Raw genomic sequence first — 18,213 nt, 5'->3', positions numbered from 1 at the left:
GTTGTATGAGGGCCCACCATGAATTTTTTTTTTCATTTTTGTATGCGCATGTGCGTGCACACATACAAACACATGCACAAAAAATACATACACCTCCTGAAAAAAACTTCTGGCTATGGCCATGGTGGTTTTGGCTTCTCTTGCATATTGTATGCATATGATGTACTAGCTTTTCTTCACTGTAGTTTCCCAATACCTATATAAATCTCTATGTTATGTAGAAACACGTCTCCCATCCTCAATGGAGGCAGTCTGTCTTCACTACATCAACTGCAAACCTAACTTGATTTAGGATCATGGGTATATAGTAGTTAAGATAAAAAAAACTGTTCAATGATGCTGCTTGGATGCTGTACAAGCCACCTATCTTGTCTCCAAGTGCACTTGTCTTAATTTTTGATGTGTTACTGAAATAATTGCATTGTGGCATGTATGGAATATTTTTTGTGCGTCGAAACGCTTTCTGTATAATGGGGGATGCAAATCTTGAAAGATTGTGCTAAACTGTTGTAGTCTCACTGTCAGCTGTTAACTTACAATGGGGAAGTTACACTGACAAAGAAATGAATATGGGCGAACACCTAAATTTCTACAGCTGTAGCTGTGTTTCTTGTAGGCATCCCTGAAAATGATTTGCAGATGTTGGCGGTCATATTTCAAATGAAAAATTGCATGAAATTTTAGTTCTGGAGCCGTTAATGCGGGATGAAGAATTTCTTGAGAACTGAGGTGTAAGGACATAGTGAATCAATGTTTTATGTTTGCTGGGCTAGATGTAAAATTATGCAACAAAGTGACTTGGAAGCACCAGTTGCCATTGGTGCTTGACAGCTTCCATGTCTTGCTTTACACTTGGAGCTGTGTCCAGCAATGTGTAATGTGGCACAGATTTCTTGTGCGCGCGGTGGTCGAACTGGCCTCGGGCGTGGCAAACAGCGAAGTAGATAGGTGAGAACAGTTAAAACGGAGGTGCTTATTTACGACGTTTCTACAGGAGTCCGAATTTCATCAGGAATGACGACGTTACTGTACTTCATGAAGCAGTGCCCATAAGCATAGAGTTTCTTATTGTATGAAACTCTATGCCCATAAGTGTTCAGTGGCGCCACTACGGACACGTAGGCGACGCGGGCACTATCTTTGTTCCAAAATATCCCTAGATTAATCCGACTCTGTCCCTAGCTGCCTAGAGGTGTCATATTTTTGTTTTGTTTTTTTTTTCTGTACTTGGCACCACGTGAAGTTTGCGCGCCGCTGCCGGTTAGCCACATGGTGCAGTGGTGTTTGAGCTAGCACTTTACTGCATGTGCAAAACAGTGTTACTTTAATTGTTTAGCGGCTCAGCTGCGTTACGCCCCTTTCACAATGGATGCGTTCGTCGAGTTTCCAGAGAAACCTTCGCTGAAAAAGACGTTGTCGAATGATTTCGGAAAACTGAGCAGTAAACAGCACAAGGTTAGTGTGGCATGCAAAACGTGCTGTCTTGTTCACCTCCGCGTTTTATCTCTGATGTAGTGCATTCAGCCTATCATCGGCTATGTTGTGCGATCGAACCTGATGTTTCGTTCGACTAGTTAAGATTTCCGTTGCATGCACTTGTGAACGGAGTGAGGATGTTTTTTCGGATGTTTTTTCGTTCTTTTCCCTCAGGTGATTCAAGATGTAAGTAAAGCGCACGTAGAATCATTTAACTACGTGCTCAGGGAGGGCCTCTCGAGAGCCGTAGCGGTGAGTGAACAGAGTGAACAAACAACTCTATTAACTTACGTTGTGCTGAGCAACAAGTGATCTTGTGTCGCCTGTTCATGTTGCAGGACATTCCGCCGTGCGAGTTTGCGTTGCCCAACGGAGATCGAGTGAAGCTGGAAATCAGAGTGAGATGTTCAAATATTTATCTTTTATTCTTTAAAATGATGTTGAAAGCTAGTCATGTAGTGGTCTGGTGTACGAAAATGATACACTTGCACTCTGAATCACGCTTGCTGAGAGCGGCAAACCGGGTGGCTCGGCCGCCGTCTTTTGCAGCAATATGTAGAGACAAACGCCGCATTGATACCAAGCATCGACATGCCGCATGTTAGATCCATGTGCTGTAATGGTAAAGCCAGTCGCTTTACTGCTCTAGTGTGATAGAGCCCGTGCATCAGGCCCGTAGAGGGGAACCCCTCTACGGGCCTGATGACGTCAGACTGTGGACATCAGAGTTATCATATGAACCAAATGCGACCTACATGAAATGCAGGGTGGCTTTGTTTATCGCTTAAAGCAGAGATGGTGTCTTGTAACAACTCAAAAGCGTTTCAGTCAGCACAGTGCAGTGCTGCCATAAATGACTGCTTTGTGAAAAGCTGCAAAACTGTCTCTTCAATATAGTGTAAGGATATGTGTGTGTGTACATACTGTACCTGGCACTATGGGACCTCCGCAACATTCTTGCCAAAAAGCCTCCCTGATCCTAAAGGGCGCTGAGCACTTTTTTATTGTTTAAGAACTCCTTAAAGAACTCCTTAAAGGCGGATGAACACAAGCCTGCACCAATGCGCGCACACTCGGGACTGACGTCATGAGCGGGACGGTCGGTGGCTCCGCCTTCGGAGAACATCAGCGCGTGCATGAGCGGGACTATTTCGTTAGTCGCAGATGCAATTGGCTGCCGCGCTTCAGTCGTCTGGCCGGGGCCTCTCCTGTCTTCTTAAGTTGCATCCGACTATAGGTAAATTTTCATGTGTTAAGCATGTGCTCATTCTGAATGAGGAAATGACATAGGCTGTTTATGCCAGCAAGATTGCTTCCCTGTGAATGCAACTGACAAACGTAGTATGCGCGAATTATAGTGCGTCTGGGATTCAGTGCTTTTTCTTTTTATTGATGCAATAGATGAAGATGTTGGCACACAAATACAGTTGCGATTACTCCTTACTGCTCTGTTCTTTAATATGTTGAGCACAAGACATACAGTTTTCGCTAATCCACAAGTCAAGATAATGTCATGTTAAAAACGTAAATGGGGTACATACAACATGGGAGCATGTTGCTGCTTACCTAATTGTGTCATAACCAAAGGCGTTGGAATGCCAATGCTATCTGATGTCATTGAGATGAATTGCCAAAACTCATGTTTAAGTTGTTTATGAACAGGACCGACACTGATGACTACATCACTAAGAGCTTCACCTTCCGAATTGGCGCTTGCAGGTACTTCAATGGGGCCCTGCGACACTTTTCCAAGTAATCATCGAATGGCTTCATTAAAGAAGTTTATTGCCTCACAAATCGACTGCCGCAAAAATTTTTAGAATCCGTCAAGTACAAGCAGAGTTACAGAGATTTGTTGCACGCTTTAAAGGGGTGGTGCCATCAAATTTCGAGGCTATAACAAGCCTGTTGTGGGTTTCCTCTGTATGCAAGGACATTCCACACGAAGGGTCGGGCACAGCAAACGTTTAGAATATATTTTAATTCACTTCCAAAGTGTACCTAAATGCCCATTCTCCCGATCGAAACCCATCGCTAGCGCGCCAACACTGACGTAGATCTGTAGGATGGGCAACGAAAGTTGTAGTGACGTCACACCAAATCTGCTGTATTAACGTGAGTGTCCTCCGGTCCTCCGCCACTTCCGCAACGCACGTACCGGCTGTAGTGAACTAGAATATATTTTAGTTCACTACAGTACCGGCAAAGCATCGGTTGCTACATCACTCGCCGAGTTTCGATAACTTCCTGGCTAAGTGCGTCACAGCCTTTGTGTGGTCACGTGACCACGCCTCCTACACTTCTACGTCACGGCCCAACCTCGGCGCCCAGAAACCGAAACCGAAAGATGTGCACATCAAAAGGCGATATCAAATTATTTAGCGAGAATACATGAACCTTGGTGCGTGCATCATGCTTCCTGGAGCTATAGGAAACGCTTACAGCAAAGAACGCGCAAGCCACAAATTTGGTGGCACCACCCCTTTAAGCGCTTTCTCTCTCCTTTCTTACCAGTGAGTGCACTGAAAGCTACGCAGGGGGGGGGGTGACAAGGGGGCAAGAAGCTACATCCGTTTGTCAGCACATGTCATGACCCTAAGCACTTTCTTTTCTTTCTTTTTCTTCGAACACGTGGCTTACTTTCAGTGTGATAGTGCACACGGGCACATGACGGCGTCTTGCGACGGCCGCTGTAACTACCGCTCACAATGCTCAAATCAGCCAAAGGCTGTGGACATTGGTCTAATGGCACAGTCATTTGGGTTAATGGCATCGTTTGTTGAGAGAAAAGCGAGAAATTTCTAGCTGACTTTGAGAATTTATTGTAAATTCCAGGCTGCGTGCTGCGCTAAATGTTTGGCTCACGTGTTCTCGGGAACCTCGATTACCGATCGGCAGCATTTTCTGACCATGCTGAAAAAATGTTGCAGGGCCCCTATATAATTGCTGGTGTTTTGCATACCAAAACCACAATATGATCATTTGAGGGCTCCGAAAATTTTGACCATCTGGTGTTCTTTTAAAGTGCACCTAAAGCTAAGTACACAGGCCTCTAGCATTTCACCTCCATTAAAATGCGGCTGCTGCGGCCGGGATTCGATCCCTCGACCTTTGGGTCAGTAGTTGAGCACAGTAGCCACTAGACCACTGTGGCGGGTATTGTAGCATTGAAATTGGTTTATTCAGCAGAGCCATTATGAAGTTGTTTTGAGCGGAATAGGGCTAATGTTATAAATTGGAACGCAGCCTTTGGCGCTTTGGCTGGCTCTTCTTTTGTTATTGGTAGTAGGATGTTGGTCAGCTAAAAACGTTGGCGATTTGTCAAGCAGCTCAAAGTAGAGAAAAAAAGTAAACAGTGGCACGCATCTGGTATTGTGTCACAGGAATGCAGAGCCTGTAAGCAAGACCTATGCCATAATCTGTTTATTATAGGGAATTGCCCTCACCTGCTACACTTGTAAAGAGTGCTCATTTTAGCAGGACCACACACCAGCGTGATCTGTAGAGATAGGGGTAACTCTGTCGTGAAGGCAATGCATTCTTGAATATGTGCCATGCTTTATATTCTTTACGGCATGTACAGTTCTAATGGCCAGTTTTTGTTGCTATGTGCGGTGCATGAAAAGGCTGTTTTGACATGTCTTACTTTCAACCTATCAGTGAGCCCGTGGGGTGTTGGGTAATTTGACACATTTAGAGCCTCCATTCTCCCCAACACATTTTGGTAATAAAACTTGCCAAAATTCAAGAATAACACGTTGTATGCAAAGTCAAAAGTTTCACTGCAGTATTGCATTTAGCACTGCCTCGTTTCAGTGCAAAGTGTCCTTTAAGGCAATGTTGTGACTCAACTGTGGTAGTATAGTGAGGTTGTATATCACCTATGGTCAGTACTGTAATTATTGTGCTTGTTGTTCTGTGTCATTACCTCTCGTCATCAGAGTGATGTGTTCTATGCAGGATCCCTACATTGGAAGCCCCATGATAAGCAAGAACACCATTGGTGTTGTAACACCACAGGTCTACCCTGCAGAGGTGAGTTATAGAAATGTAATTGATCAAAACATATTTTCTGGCTAGTTGGTTCATAACCACAGTAAAGGAGCACCAGGAAACACAAGAGACTACCGCAAAATCCCGAGCAAGTGCCCCCACCCCCTTTTTAAAGGGGTGGTGCCACCAAATTTGTGGCTTGCGCGTTCTTTGCTGTAAGCGTTTCCTATAGCTCCAGAAAGCATGATGCACGCGCCAAGATTCATGTATTCTCACTAAATAATTTAATACCGCCTTTTGATGTGGACAACTTTCGGTTTCGGTTTCTGGGCGCCGAGGTTGTGCAGTGACGTAGAAGTGTAGGAGGCGTGGTCACATGACCACACAAGGCTGTGACGCACTTAGCCAGGAAGCGATTGAAACTCGGCGAGGGATGTAGCAACCGATGCTTTGCCGGTACTGTAATGAACTAGAATATATTCTAGTTCACTACAGCCGGTACATACGTTGCGGAAGTGGCGGAGGTCCGGTGGTCACTCACGTTACTACAGCAGATTTGGTGTGACGTCACTACAACTTTCGTTGCCAATCCTACAGATCTGTGTCAGTGTTGGCGCGCTAGCGATGGGTTTCGATCGGGAGAATGGGCATTTAGGCACACTTTGGAAGTGAATTAAAATATATTCTAAACGTTTGCTGTGTCCGACCCTTCGTGTGGAGTGTCCTTGCATACAGAGGAAACCCACAACAGGCTTGTTATAGCCTCGAAATTTGATGGCACCACCCCTTTAAGAGATTTGAAATATGCACCAATGACCAAGCAAGCCCCCCCCTCCTTCCCTCTCGCCATTCTTTTCGACCTGTTCTCCGCTACAGATTCCTGCAGCAGTAATTCCCAGGAACCCAAGTTCTGAGAGTCTTTAGCTATGTGCACAATTTCTTAGTACTCTTACAGTGTGGTGCTTCGGGGTTCCATTCTGAATTGTCGGAACATCTTTGCCCCCTGTCATAACACGTGAAATTTTGCTCGAGGATTCCCTCCGGTCCAGTAAAAACAGTAAATGCATGCGTATTCAATGAAGCATTTCATTAGAAGCATTTCTTGTGGCTCTTCTGCCGCCATCTTGAATTTTGGTTCGCAACCGAGCAAGCCCCCCCCCCCCTTCCCCCCCAAATTTTGTTCATTATATTTCACTGTAGGGGGGATGCTTGCTCAGGATTTTACGGTAGAAGAAGGGGAACACGTACACAGGGTGTTGCCCTTTTTCTAGTCCCTTGTGTTCTCTTGCGCTGTTTTACTGCAGTTATAGAAAGCCTGGCTTTCCTTAAAATGCTGGGTCAGGACAGTACAAGTTATAGTTATGTTGTATTCCTTTTCACTCTTACAAATAAAGCTTTTTCCACATCATTATTTGAATTGTCCAGTCGTCAACACGTCTGAAAAGAAAGCAATAAAATTGTAGTGAAAGGGATCCTTTCGCAATATTTGTGTATATAATGCATAGGAAAGACAACGGGGTGTATACCAAGAGTTGAAAAACACAGCCGAGGGTGGCAGAGAGTTAGATGGAGTGATGAAATGAAGTTTGCAGGCATAAAATGGAATCTAATCGCACAAGTCAAAGTGAATTGCAAATAATCAGGAGAGGTCTCTGTCCTGCAGTGGACATAGTATAGGCCGCTGCTACTGATGACTTGATGTTTGTAGTTGGTAATAAATGCATCACATGAAGACAGTAATCTTTACACATAGGTGTGGACTGGAGTGGGCATGCTGGGAGGAATCATGTGCTGAGGTACAGTAAGATATCTAGTAACATTTTCCCACTAAATAGTACTGCCTTCAATATATTTAGTTAACAAGATAGTATATGAATTGGCTAGAATAAAACTTTCATTGCACCATCCCATTACTGTATAAGTTTATGGCTGGGACAAAAGTATTAGGAAGGGTCATTCTTGTTGACAAAAATGACCATACGTACAGAAACAATGTCAGGCTAGTACATATAGCATTCTGCATTACTGCTGTTCCATGGCATATATTTTACGGCTCGTATGACATTTTTTTTTATACTTTTGTGTACAGTGCAGAAATCGTGGCACCACATACAGAGGCAAATTGGATGTCACGGTTGTGTGGAGCCTCAATGGTGTCCACCAGGACACCGTCAAAAAGACAGTTGGAGAAGTTCCCATAATGGTCAAGGTAGGTGAAATTTATTGGCATTTCATTGTGCCTCGTACCCACTTTCGTTGTTTTGTATGGCAAGGAAACCCCTAAAATCCCAGGCAATTGTCTTAGTCTAGCATTGAAGCTCTTACACTTCACAAAAGTCTTGTGCATTGTGCCTTTAGAAAATACAGTTCTCTGGCACAATATTGTCATTGTAGAACATTTACTTGTTCTGTGAGTCTTTGCAGCGATTGCAAGCTTTGCTGGCTGTGGAAACTACATGCTCTGTTCGAATGCAAATGTGATGTGCGCGCTTCTTATTTTATTCAGTTACTACAACCTCTTTGCTTCTGTGATACGGTTACATTTTTCACTGCTGCATGCTTCTTGATGTAAGTAAGCAAAGAGAGTCTACCTCCATGCATAATGTTATTTTTACAGAGTTGTTGTCTTGGTGGTTTGTGAAATGTTTCAACCGTAGAAAGATGCGCTGCTGTTTCGCATTATCTGTCACTGGTGACCCTGATTTGCGATTTTCATTGCAGCAGACCATGAATTACTTTTTTTCTGCTTTCTTTTTGGAGACTCAAATTTGCGTTGGCGGTTAGCACTTCGTTAAGCGAGGTTCTTGGCAGGTACCAAACATATACACTCATGGGAGCCTGGGCGAGCACCACAATTCCTGACAAGTGTACTGCAGGCCTTCAAAGCTATTTCGGTGGGGCTGTGGCTATTTTACCACTTGGGCAAAGTAGAAAAGCATGAATTCATCTTTTTTTTATGGTTTCGTAGCCCCCAGGGAGTCCGAAAAATCGGACATTGACTATGTTCCTTTTGTATGATTGAATCAGTTTTTAAGTGTTCACAGAAATATTTTTCTTTTTTTGTGCAGTCTCAGGTTTGCAACATTGCCAAGATGTCACCTGCAGAACTTGTGAAAAGGGGAGAGGAAGCAGGAGTCAGTATTATTCTCTTTTTGTAATTTTTTTTGTTTGTTTGCAGCATGTGCATCGTGATTCAAGAGTCAGTACAAAAACAGGAGAGTGCAAACAGTAATTTTCACTTGCTTCCACATTTGTTAAACTGTTGAGCTTTACTTCTTCTAGAGTTTAACATATTTCAAACATTGCATGACAATATTTAAATGACTGAATGTTTTCTCATGTTTTCTTTTTCGTCCGTGTAATTTGTGCTACAAATTTCCGCTTCGTTGTAATGCTGACAAACGCCAACACTTTTTATTTGGTCTCGTCATGTGCACAAGATGCAATGCCTGAAATGCCACTGGCACTGCTCTTCATTGTGTCAACTTTCTCAATGCCTCCAGCAAAATGCAAAACCTTGCCAGCACTTTCAGCCCTTTGCTTTCATGTACCAACCTTTTTCTGAAACAAAATAATGTTGATGCAGGAATTATAAAGCCACCTAGTAATGAAAAAGAAGTGTTCTTGATATGTGTTTTATTTTCTAGGAATTCGGAGGTTATTTTGTTGTCAATGGCAATGAGAAGATAATCAGGATGCTCATTATGACCAGGAGGAATTATGTGAGTATTAATGCTTACATTAGCTGTTACTAGCTTCAAGAATTTCTTGAAATGGGCTATATTATCTTTACAACACAACCATGTACATCATATTTTTTTTTTGTTAGAATTGATCCAGAACAGATAATTATAATGCATGCAATGTCATGTAGTAATGCTTTACTCGCTCCTATTGCCACAGTTTCTTCAAGAAAGCGAATGCTACTTTGAGGGACAGTTGTGTAGTCAAGCATGAATATGGTTAGTAAACTGTAGTAATGCAAATTATTTTGTTATTCCATGCTATTTCGGGAATAACAAATTTACTTCAGTTAAACATGAGTATGTTGGACTCAAAACGGATTGTAATAAAGTTCAATATATTCGATTATTTGAAGTGCAAAATAAACCTATTTGAAGCTTATCTAAGAACTGCACATCTCTGTAGATTGTGAAATGTGGAAATTTACCAATTTGCATGTCTAAGGCCCCGTTGAGGGCACGTAACGGTTTACATTTTTATTCATCTTCGACTCCTTGTGGAACACTTGTATTGGATTGGGAGGGCTTTCGTGTTCCTAATTAAAGCAGCATTGGGGTTCTCCTTTTGATATCGAACAGCTACAGGTAGTGTGCCTCACAGTATCGTACAGCTGTGTAGCAGCAATGCTTACCAAAGCAAATCCGTTGTTATATAGGGCGAATCGAATTCCTGCTGTGCAAGCCATTCATATTTTGAGACAGGCACAGGGCTCATTTTTTTCCCCTGACTTGCACTGCCCTTCAGATTTAATGCTCTGTTTGAGAGCACCTGTCAGAACAGTGCTGCTTTGTTGACAAGAACGTTTTCACTTATGTAAGTGGCTGTGGCCAAGTTGGCACCGAAGCGCACCTGCAGGGGTGCAGTGTTGCACAGCATATGATATATTGAATGTAAAGCAGAATGAGACTTTGATATGCCCATAGCACAGTATTCTTTTGCATGGGAGTTCCAAGAGGATGTTACTACTGTTTGATACAGTGAATATAATACGTACAGTAAAACCTCGGTAATTTGTACTCGGTTAATTGGGAATCCCGGATAATTTGTATTATTTGCGCGGTCCCAAATTTTTACATGTAAATTTAACCGGATAATTGGTGCGGCCAGTCTGCGACTTCCCGGTTAATTGGCACACTTGGCCGCGACTTCCAAGATATGCAAAGGGTGTTGCGAATCTCGGAGGCTGTAACTAAAACATGCATTTTTTTTTTTTTTTTGATGTACGGATCTCGAAGGGCATGTTTTTTTTTACCGGAAATACGTCGTAGACGCCATGTTTTAGCAATTGCCAGGCGGCGATGCGTGCGGTTGCGATCATGATCATCATCATCTCAACAGCGATGCGAAAGTGAATGAATTTGTGGAGTCTTTGTGCCATTTGGATGTCGGCTGGCGAGCATTGTGCGATTCGGTGCGACTGCTCCATTTGTCTCCTGTCTCCGCTTGAGTGTCTTCATGGAGGCAGGTGGAGGCCACCGTTATTCGACGGTGTTTTGAGCACGCCGGTTTTGTGAAAGAAGAGGCAACCTCCGCTGAGTTTGCTGTCACCGCTGTCACTTGCCCGTTTGATGAAGAAGGGGAGACTCTCTGCGCTCGATATGAGGCTTTGCACGCGGACGAGGAGTGCACTCCAATCGGATTCTCCGAGTACGCAAATGTCGAGTGCACAGTGCAGACGTGTTACGCCGACATCGACAGCGAGATAGCTGCGAGATCGACCGATTCGGCCTCTAATGTTGACAGCGATGACGAGCCCTCCCGAGCACCCCCTTTGGCGGATGTCATCGATGCCTTGAGTGTTGTGCGCAGCTTCGTCGAGTGCAACGGCGGCGAGGCTGAGATGCTGCGCCTCATTGACAGGCTGGAAAATATGACTTTCAGTGCTGGGAACTACCGAACGCGTCAGTCACGCATGGAGGAATTTTTCTCCAAGTAGGCTGACTTGCCACAATAAAGGTGTGACTTCCGTACATCACGTTTTCTGGCTGATTTCTTTGATTTCGCGTTGTTTCGGATAATTGGGAATCCCGCTTAATTGGGATATTTTTCTCGGTCCCGAGGCCTTCGAATTAACGAGGGTTTACTGTATATCAGAGTTTGACTGTACTTGGCATTTGCTGCGGTCAACAGCTAACTTTAATTTATGTACACTCATACCTCGATATAACGAATGATCGGTTATAACGAAGTAAATGAAAAATTGACCTGTCATAGATAGTTTTATGAATGCATGTTTATAACGAATTTTCGGATATAACAAAGTTATTTTCGTCTCAGATGTGACTTCGTTATAATGAGGTTATAGTGTATTTCATATGTAGCTTTGCTGATATTGACAACCTACCGACTTTTTTGAAAATGATCGTTTATTTTACTGCTCGACTTTTACTGATTAGTGCGGCTTGTGATTGTAGTGAACAAAAGAAGGGGAACAGAGTGAGGGGCCCATTTTTGTTAGACACAACCGTAAAAAGCCAGTGAAAGTATAGGAGGCGTTATTAGTAATTTTTCATTGAAATGTAGTAATTATGAGATTCAGGAAATGAAAGGGGACGAAAACGAACCTGCCGCCAGTGGGAAGCGCAACTGTCGTTAGATGTTTTCATTTTACAGTGGGCTTGCTTTTAGTGATTAGTCTTGATTAGTCATCATAATTTTTTCCCACATGCTGTTTGCTGTGTTCACATTTTGATAATGGTTGGGCTCTGTTTCTGTATCGGGCATAAACAATGGCCTCTGTGGCTTTTATTTTAGCCCATAGCCATGGTCCGGCCTTCTTGGAAGAACAGAGGGAAAATGTTCTCGGAATATGGTGTCTCACTTCGCTCTGTGAAACCAGACCAGACAGGCACAGTGAGTATATACCTAAAGGTGTCTTAAAAATTGCCACACTGCAGGGAAAAGGGTGCTATGAAAGAAAAAAAAAAACCCACATTTAATAAGCACATGTGGTCACCTTCATTTCTGCAGGTTACGTTTTATTTGTTTTACTATTCTTAATTTTCTGTTTGTTTTCTTGTTAAAGTTCTGGTCTTCTTGTATTTTCTTTATCTCCTAATTCTGTATTTAACCATGAGACGGAAAATAACAGGTCAGGAATGCAGTGGCATATGTTCGCCACTGGGGACTTCTGCATAAATGCATGCAGACAGTGTTGTTCTGGTCTCTTTCGTTATCCTATGTATCCATTCCCGTATTGCCACTTAAGTAATATTTTACGGTGCAGTATATGAGATAGCAATGTAACATATTTTGCTGCAAGGTACACCAACTTTTCTCTTTACCTAAAAATGTGCATTGCATGTTCAGAGGGAGCTCGTGGATGGTGCTGTGTAAAAAAATTAAGATAAACTTGCCTATAATGAACCTCTATACAACGAATTCCTTGGTATTACGAAGCTTTTCTATCTCCCCCTCCTTGTTACTCCATAGAAACACATGTATTTGCGACCTCTATGTAAACAAAGTGGCAGTGGGAGACACCCTTGATATAACGAATTTTCGCCGCCGACAACCTAGGGATCTTGCCCCAAATTTTGGCACAAGCAGGAGCCGCGTGCATGTTCTGTGGTTGCCCCGACGACGACCGAGCGCAAGGGGAGCAGGTGGCTCCTCGATCCGGCTTCCTTGCTGCCGTGGGCGCATGCGCAGGCGTGCCCTCCCCCTCCTTTCAAATCTCATCCAGCCGCTCGCGGGTGCCACCACGCTAACCGTGCCAGCTTTCTTAAAAAAACAAAATGATTTTTGCATTGGCAGCGCCACTCTTCAATTGTTGCAGTAGTCTCTGAACTGCACTTCGTTAACGTGACACCAGGTGACGCCACAAAAAAAATAAATCCTTGCTCCGTGTTTTTACGCTTCGAGTTCACGCCACATATGGAGTTTGCTCTTCGTTTTTGACGCTGTGCGCGCGTGCATGGTTTCACTGCGCGTGCATGGAGCAACCCCTGACGACATGCAGCTTTTGTGATTTTTTTAAACGCCGACAACTGTGTCGTCACTACCAAGGAGATGTCAGGAGGTGTCAACATGCCGTTGTGTTGCCGGAGCCAACTCGGAGGGCACGGCTAGACGACGGCGGAGCAGCGTTGTACTGATGTCCTATGAACGTTCAGTATTGCCATCCCTCACATATGCGCAATAGAGCGAAATAACGCATTTTTTGCCGCTAAATAAGTTTTTTGGGTGAGCTCTGCCTTCAATTCCCCTTGTGTTTAATTTGTGCGTTTCTTTTCCAAATCTTCGCGCTGAAGTTGGATATAACAAAAACCTGTTTATAACACATTTTTTTAGGTTTAACTGTACTGCATTCATGTTTGTGCAGAACATGGTGCTTCACTACCTGACTAATGGTACAGTGCAAGTGATGTTCTCGTACATGAAGGAGCTCTTCTTCATGCCAGTCATGATGCTGCTGAAAGCACTGTGCGATGTCAGCGATCACCACATTTACAGCGAGCTCATAGCAGGCAAAGAAGAGGACTCATTCTTCAAGGGGTGAGCAGGTTTGTTTCTGTATTAAGAATGTCTGACACACTGTAGCTGTTTGTACATATTTGTTGCTGTGTTCATATGTGGCCCTTTTATCTTGTACTTATGTGCTGTATAAATGCATACATTGTGTTGTAGGTGTGATGGGTTTTGTTGGATGTTCTGTCATTCAGTGCCCTGCAACTGTGATCAATTTAAGTACAGTCAGCATTTGATTTTTTGGAATCCCTAGGGACTGCAAAATCGTGTGAAAATTCAGGCAGTCCAAAAAAACGAATTCATGCTTTTTTACTTTGCCCAAGTGGTCAAATCGCCACAGCCATGTCTGAAATAGCTCTGAAGACCTGCTAGTACCAGGCATTTCAGTGCTCGCACACGCTCTCGTGAATACGTTCTGTACCTACCAGGAAACCTGCTTAGGTATGTGACGAGCACCGCTGATACCAGCATAAACACGGAAAAAGTTACGGCCCTCCTGCACGTCCATGCCATAACATATGTTTGCGATACCAAGGAGCATTTAGAAACAATGATGCGCAATACTAAGACTGTGGCGGGAGAGCGGGCGACTCTTTCAACTGTCCCCGATGGATGTGCTTGCATAAACAACATGCGACTGTACGAAAATCTCCACCGCTTCATTGAAGCACAGCACATGCTTCTGTGTGACTAGGAACGATCTACGATAAGCTGATCATTCCTAGTCAGTGGCGTGCAGCATGTTGCCTACTAAGTGCATGCCGTCACTGCGGGGCTCTTGATGCACTGGACGCATGAATTTGGCGAGGGAGTGTTTGTCGTGCCAACTTTGGTCGTACCCACTCAGTTCCCAACTGCACATGGGCATGGCAATGGCAAGCTGCTTTCATTGTTGCAACCAACACGTCTTTGCGGAGCACTTAGTGGTCACATGCAAAGAGGCAGCAGTGAATGGTAGCACGGTGCAGTGCGTTTGGGCTGTCGCTTCAAGTGCTCTAGGCCACATGCACTTCCGAGCAGTTAGCTGAAGATGCTTATCATAATAGGGTTGTCAGCAATCAGGTCATAGTGGTGCATTTGCCACGTGCTGTCATCACGCCTCCGAGCATTTTCGGTGGTTGTCCGTAAAGCCTGACGCTCATGAAACGAATTTCTACGACAAAGTTTGCACGTTGACAAATGTGTTGAGGCTTTGTTTTTGCTGCACCACCCTCATGCGACGATCTGACAGCAAACACCATTGAGCCACTGTCAATGTGGGCAGCCTGCTTTGTGAACGTTATGCGGCAGTTGCCTGTACAGGCCGCTCACAACCATAGTACCCATTGGTGGACAAGCCGTTCTTGCATATTCACGTCATGCAGGAAAATTGTTGCAGTAATACAAAAAAAGTAACACACGGTAGTACTCAAACGTACAACCAATGTGGCAATGCTGCCGCCTTCACAAGTGGTGCCTTCTGATTAGTTGGGACAGGTCACCGCGTCTTTGGTGCTTCCGGCAGCAGGCGAAAATATCTCCTCCCGTAGGATTGGCGGCGCACGTGCGTATTTTGGACGCCAGGTGCTGTGTGGCCACCAATCGATGTTCACCACTTGGACACCGAAATTCACGCCGTTGTGGTTGGGCATGAAGTAGGAAGATCTGGAACCGACAAAGAGATGCCCCCTTGTCTGTCTGCCTCTGTTGTCTTCTGCACGTTCTTTCACGAAAGCATCTTTGCCAACTCCTTTGTTTATGCTGCACCCCTGTAGGTTATAGGTACAGTAGAACCTCGTTGATACGTTTCCGAAAAAAACGCGGAAAATAAACGTATGATCCGGGAAAACGTACGATCCGAATCCAGTAAAAATTGAGGCTGACAAGCCCATATTGAGGTGCAAGGGCAAAAAACATTTATTTCTCAAAAAACATGGAGGGACTCTTCGATTTTCGAACTCCTAGCAACTCGCTGGCCGCCAGAGGTCAGCCAGCTAGTTCCGGTCCTGACCGAAAATAACGTCGTGGTCACGTGTATTGAAATCCCGAGACAACCCGAATATTGCAAAATCGAACTCTGAGACAACCAGCGTAAACGTAAAGAAACGCCGCCGCCATGTCAGCAGACGAAACTTTGCGCCGCATGAGCGTCGGTTCTTTCTGCATTGCCGCTTGGAAATATGGGGCTAGGTTTGCCGAAGAGCAGAAGTGATATTCTCGAGCATACGCATTTGGGATACGATCACGTACGTTCGAAAGATCACGCGTGACTCGCCCCGTCCGTGAAGAAAACTGCTGCCCCTCTAAAGGCTTAACAAGCTCAACTCTTCGCAGTGCACGTAACAATCGCGGTACAACGCGATATGCGATATCTCGCGAGAGTGATAAGCGTCCCCGAAAGCGACAGCTGTTCGCGGCTAGCGCATACTACGTCGCACACTCGCGCTGATCAGTTTGCGTTCTGTCTTAACTTGAGACATGCGCTGGTATGTTCGCCGCCACTCGTAATCGCACCATCTCGCACGGCGGAACGGGCTTTAAAAGATAACGCCCGGCGTAATGGCAACCGAAGGTGAAGTCCCCAAGCGCCCGCACTGCGATCTGTCGAGTCCTCACAAAGATGGCGGCGAGCGCACATCGTCTCGTTTTGGCGTCTGATAACCAGAAACCTCCTAGATATCTTCCAGAACAAATCTTTTCTGTCAGCTTCTGACGACCCGCTGGTAGGCAGAACTGCCCAGCCAGAGAAATACGAACGCCGACTGGCTCCGGGAGAAAAGTGTGCGGGAAATTATCGGCCATATTGACTAGGCACAATGGCGGCGTTGCTATGGTTACGGGTCGCGGCGTGTTGTGCAGCGGTGGCGATGCGACGGCGGCATGTGCGTTTCTGCGGCAAGCCGTTCGAAGATTCTGACGGCCAGCGTCGCCGCCTGCCTTCGGGTCGGTGTGTGGTTGACAGAGAGTGGCGATCTAGCAATTCAGAAGAGACGCGGAGGGGACAATTGAGCAAAGCGGGGAAAGGCACTGCGGAGAAGCTGCCGTCGCCGAGAGGGCCTTTTTTGCACACCTGAATGAGAGTTTCTGAGTACAAAACGTATCATACGACCCCAGTTTTCTGCGGTGCTGAACGTTGCTGCCGAATAATCGTATTTTCCGGGAACGTATTAACCGGAACATATTACACACAGCTGTATTGGGTTATTTTTAATTTTCGCAATTTCGAGCGTAAGAGCCGGGAAATCGTATCAAGCGGGAACGTATCAACGAGGTTCTACTTATATACATTCTTTAAGGTGGGACATGGGTTTTAAAGCTCTGCTTAGTTGTTTTTGAACCAAATTTGATAAGAATTGGCATGCTTGTTTAGTTTCTTCTTTCGATTCTAAAGATGCAGTTATTTTGCTCTGGGTTCATTATTTCATTGTATAATTAAGAAGACTATATCTTTTGTTCTTGCTACAATAGACAAATAACCACCTCACAGAAATATGCAAATGACATATGCATCAACAGGGGAAAGCACAAGGCTCACAACAAAGGAAGCACTTTTATAATTGCATCATTATTCCTTACTTTACAGTACATTAAACTCCATTGTTTTGAACATGGCCATGCAGTAGTCCCACAAAAGACAGATTTTGAAAAACCTAAAACCAATCTAATCAAAATTTGCTTGCTATGTTATGTGCTCCAAATTCTTAGCTTCATGCCGCAAAGAGACTTTTTGTTCCATCTGCGATAGCCACTGATATATCACAGTAAATGTCTTGCTGGGTGTGCAAAATTAATATTTTGAGAAAATGAAGAAAACAAACAAATGTGACATTTCATTGTGGAGCGACACAAATGTGTGTGCACATGCACACTTGCAAAACATTATAGTTGGCTACAATTAGTAGACCATCAAGGCAGCAAAATGCAAGCATGGCATCATTGAATATGTTGTTTTAGCGTCAACACTGGCGAAAAATCGGGTGTTCTACATATTTTGAAATTGATGTTACAGCTGGAATATTAACCACAGAGACACAAAACTTAGCAGATAAGGAGAGTAATAAATGCAGTTTCCAAAATTGCTATTTTTAAAAAATTGACTTTTTGGTGACTTTTTTTGGTCTAAGGGCCCATGTTTTGGTCTAAGGAGCCAGCGAAGAGGTTTGCCTGGCGTGTATTGTCTCAGTGACAGTACACGGAGAAACTTACTTAGCGTTCTTGTTTTCTTTTGTAGTTGCATCATTAACATGTTGAGGCAGGTGCAAAATGAAGGCCTTCTGACTCGGGACCAAGTGCGAGCCTACATTGGGGAGAAGTTTCGCATCTGTATGAGGCTTCCAGAGTGGTACAGTGATGAGGAAGTGGCCGCCTTCCTCCTCAGGTGAGTCACTGGCAGGCATTCAATGTTGATTGCTGTTGACCAAAGAGACATGTGAATAGAGCTAGTACCAAGATGAGCTTTTGTTCAAGAACTAACGGCATGGTGCATTGTTTCAAAAATACAATGTCGTTGCCTCCATTCTTTCCTCCAGTCTCTTTTAAATTTTAACTAGG

General features: G+C 44.3%; 1 protein-coding gene across 1 annotated transcript in view; it reads left to right on the top strand.

Annotated features, from left to right (window-relative positions):
* The first annotated feature begins 1,238 nt into the window (after positions 1-1,238).
* LOC119387715 (DNA-directed RNA polymerase I subunit RPA2) overlaps positions 1,239-18,213 on the top strand; it is a 42,749-nt gene continuing 25,774 nt past the window's right edge. The window contains exons 1-10 of the mRNA XM_037655192.2: positions 1,239-1,455; positions 1,651-1,728; positions 1,815-1,874; positions 5,437-5,511; positions 7,559-7,678; positions 8,538-8,603; positions 9,117-9,191; positions 11,968-12,066; positions 13,538-13,710; positions 17,894-18,040. Of these exons, the coding sequence (XP_037511120.1) occupies positions 1,366-1,455; positions 1,651-1,728; positions 1,815-1,874; positions 5,437-5,511; positions 7,559-7,678; positions 8,538-8,603; positions 9,117-9,191; positions 11,968-12,066; positions 13,538-13,710; positions 17,894-18,040 (983 nt within the window). The 5' untranslated portion in view covers positions 1,239-1,365. The remainder of the gene's footprint in view (positions 1,456-1,650; positions 1,729-1,814; positions 1,875-5,436; positions 5,512-7,558; positions 7,679-8,537; positions 8,604-9,116; positions 9,192-11,967; positions 12,067-13,537; positions 13,711-17,893; positions 18,041-18,213) is intronic.

The sequence above is a fragment of the Rhipicephalus sanguineus genome, chromosome 3 (genome assembly GCF_013339695.2).
Source record: "Rhipicephalus sanguineus isolate Rsan-2018 chromosome 3, BIME_Rsan_1.4, whole genome shotgun sequence".
Classification (NCBI taxonomy): Eukaryota; Metazoa; Arthropoda; class Arachnida; order Ixodida; family Ixodidae; genus Rhipicephalus; species Rhipicephalus sanguineus.
This window is presented reverse-complemented; position numbering and strand designations above follow the sequence as displayed.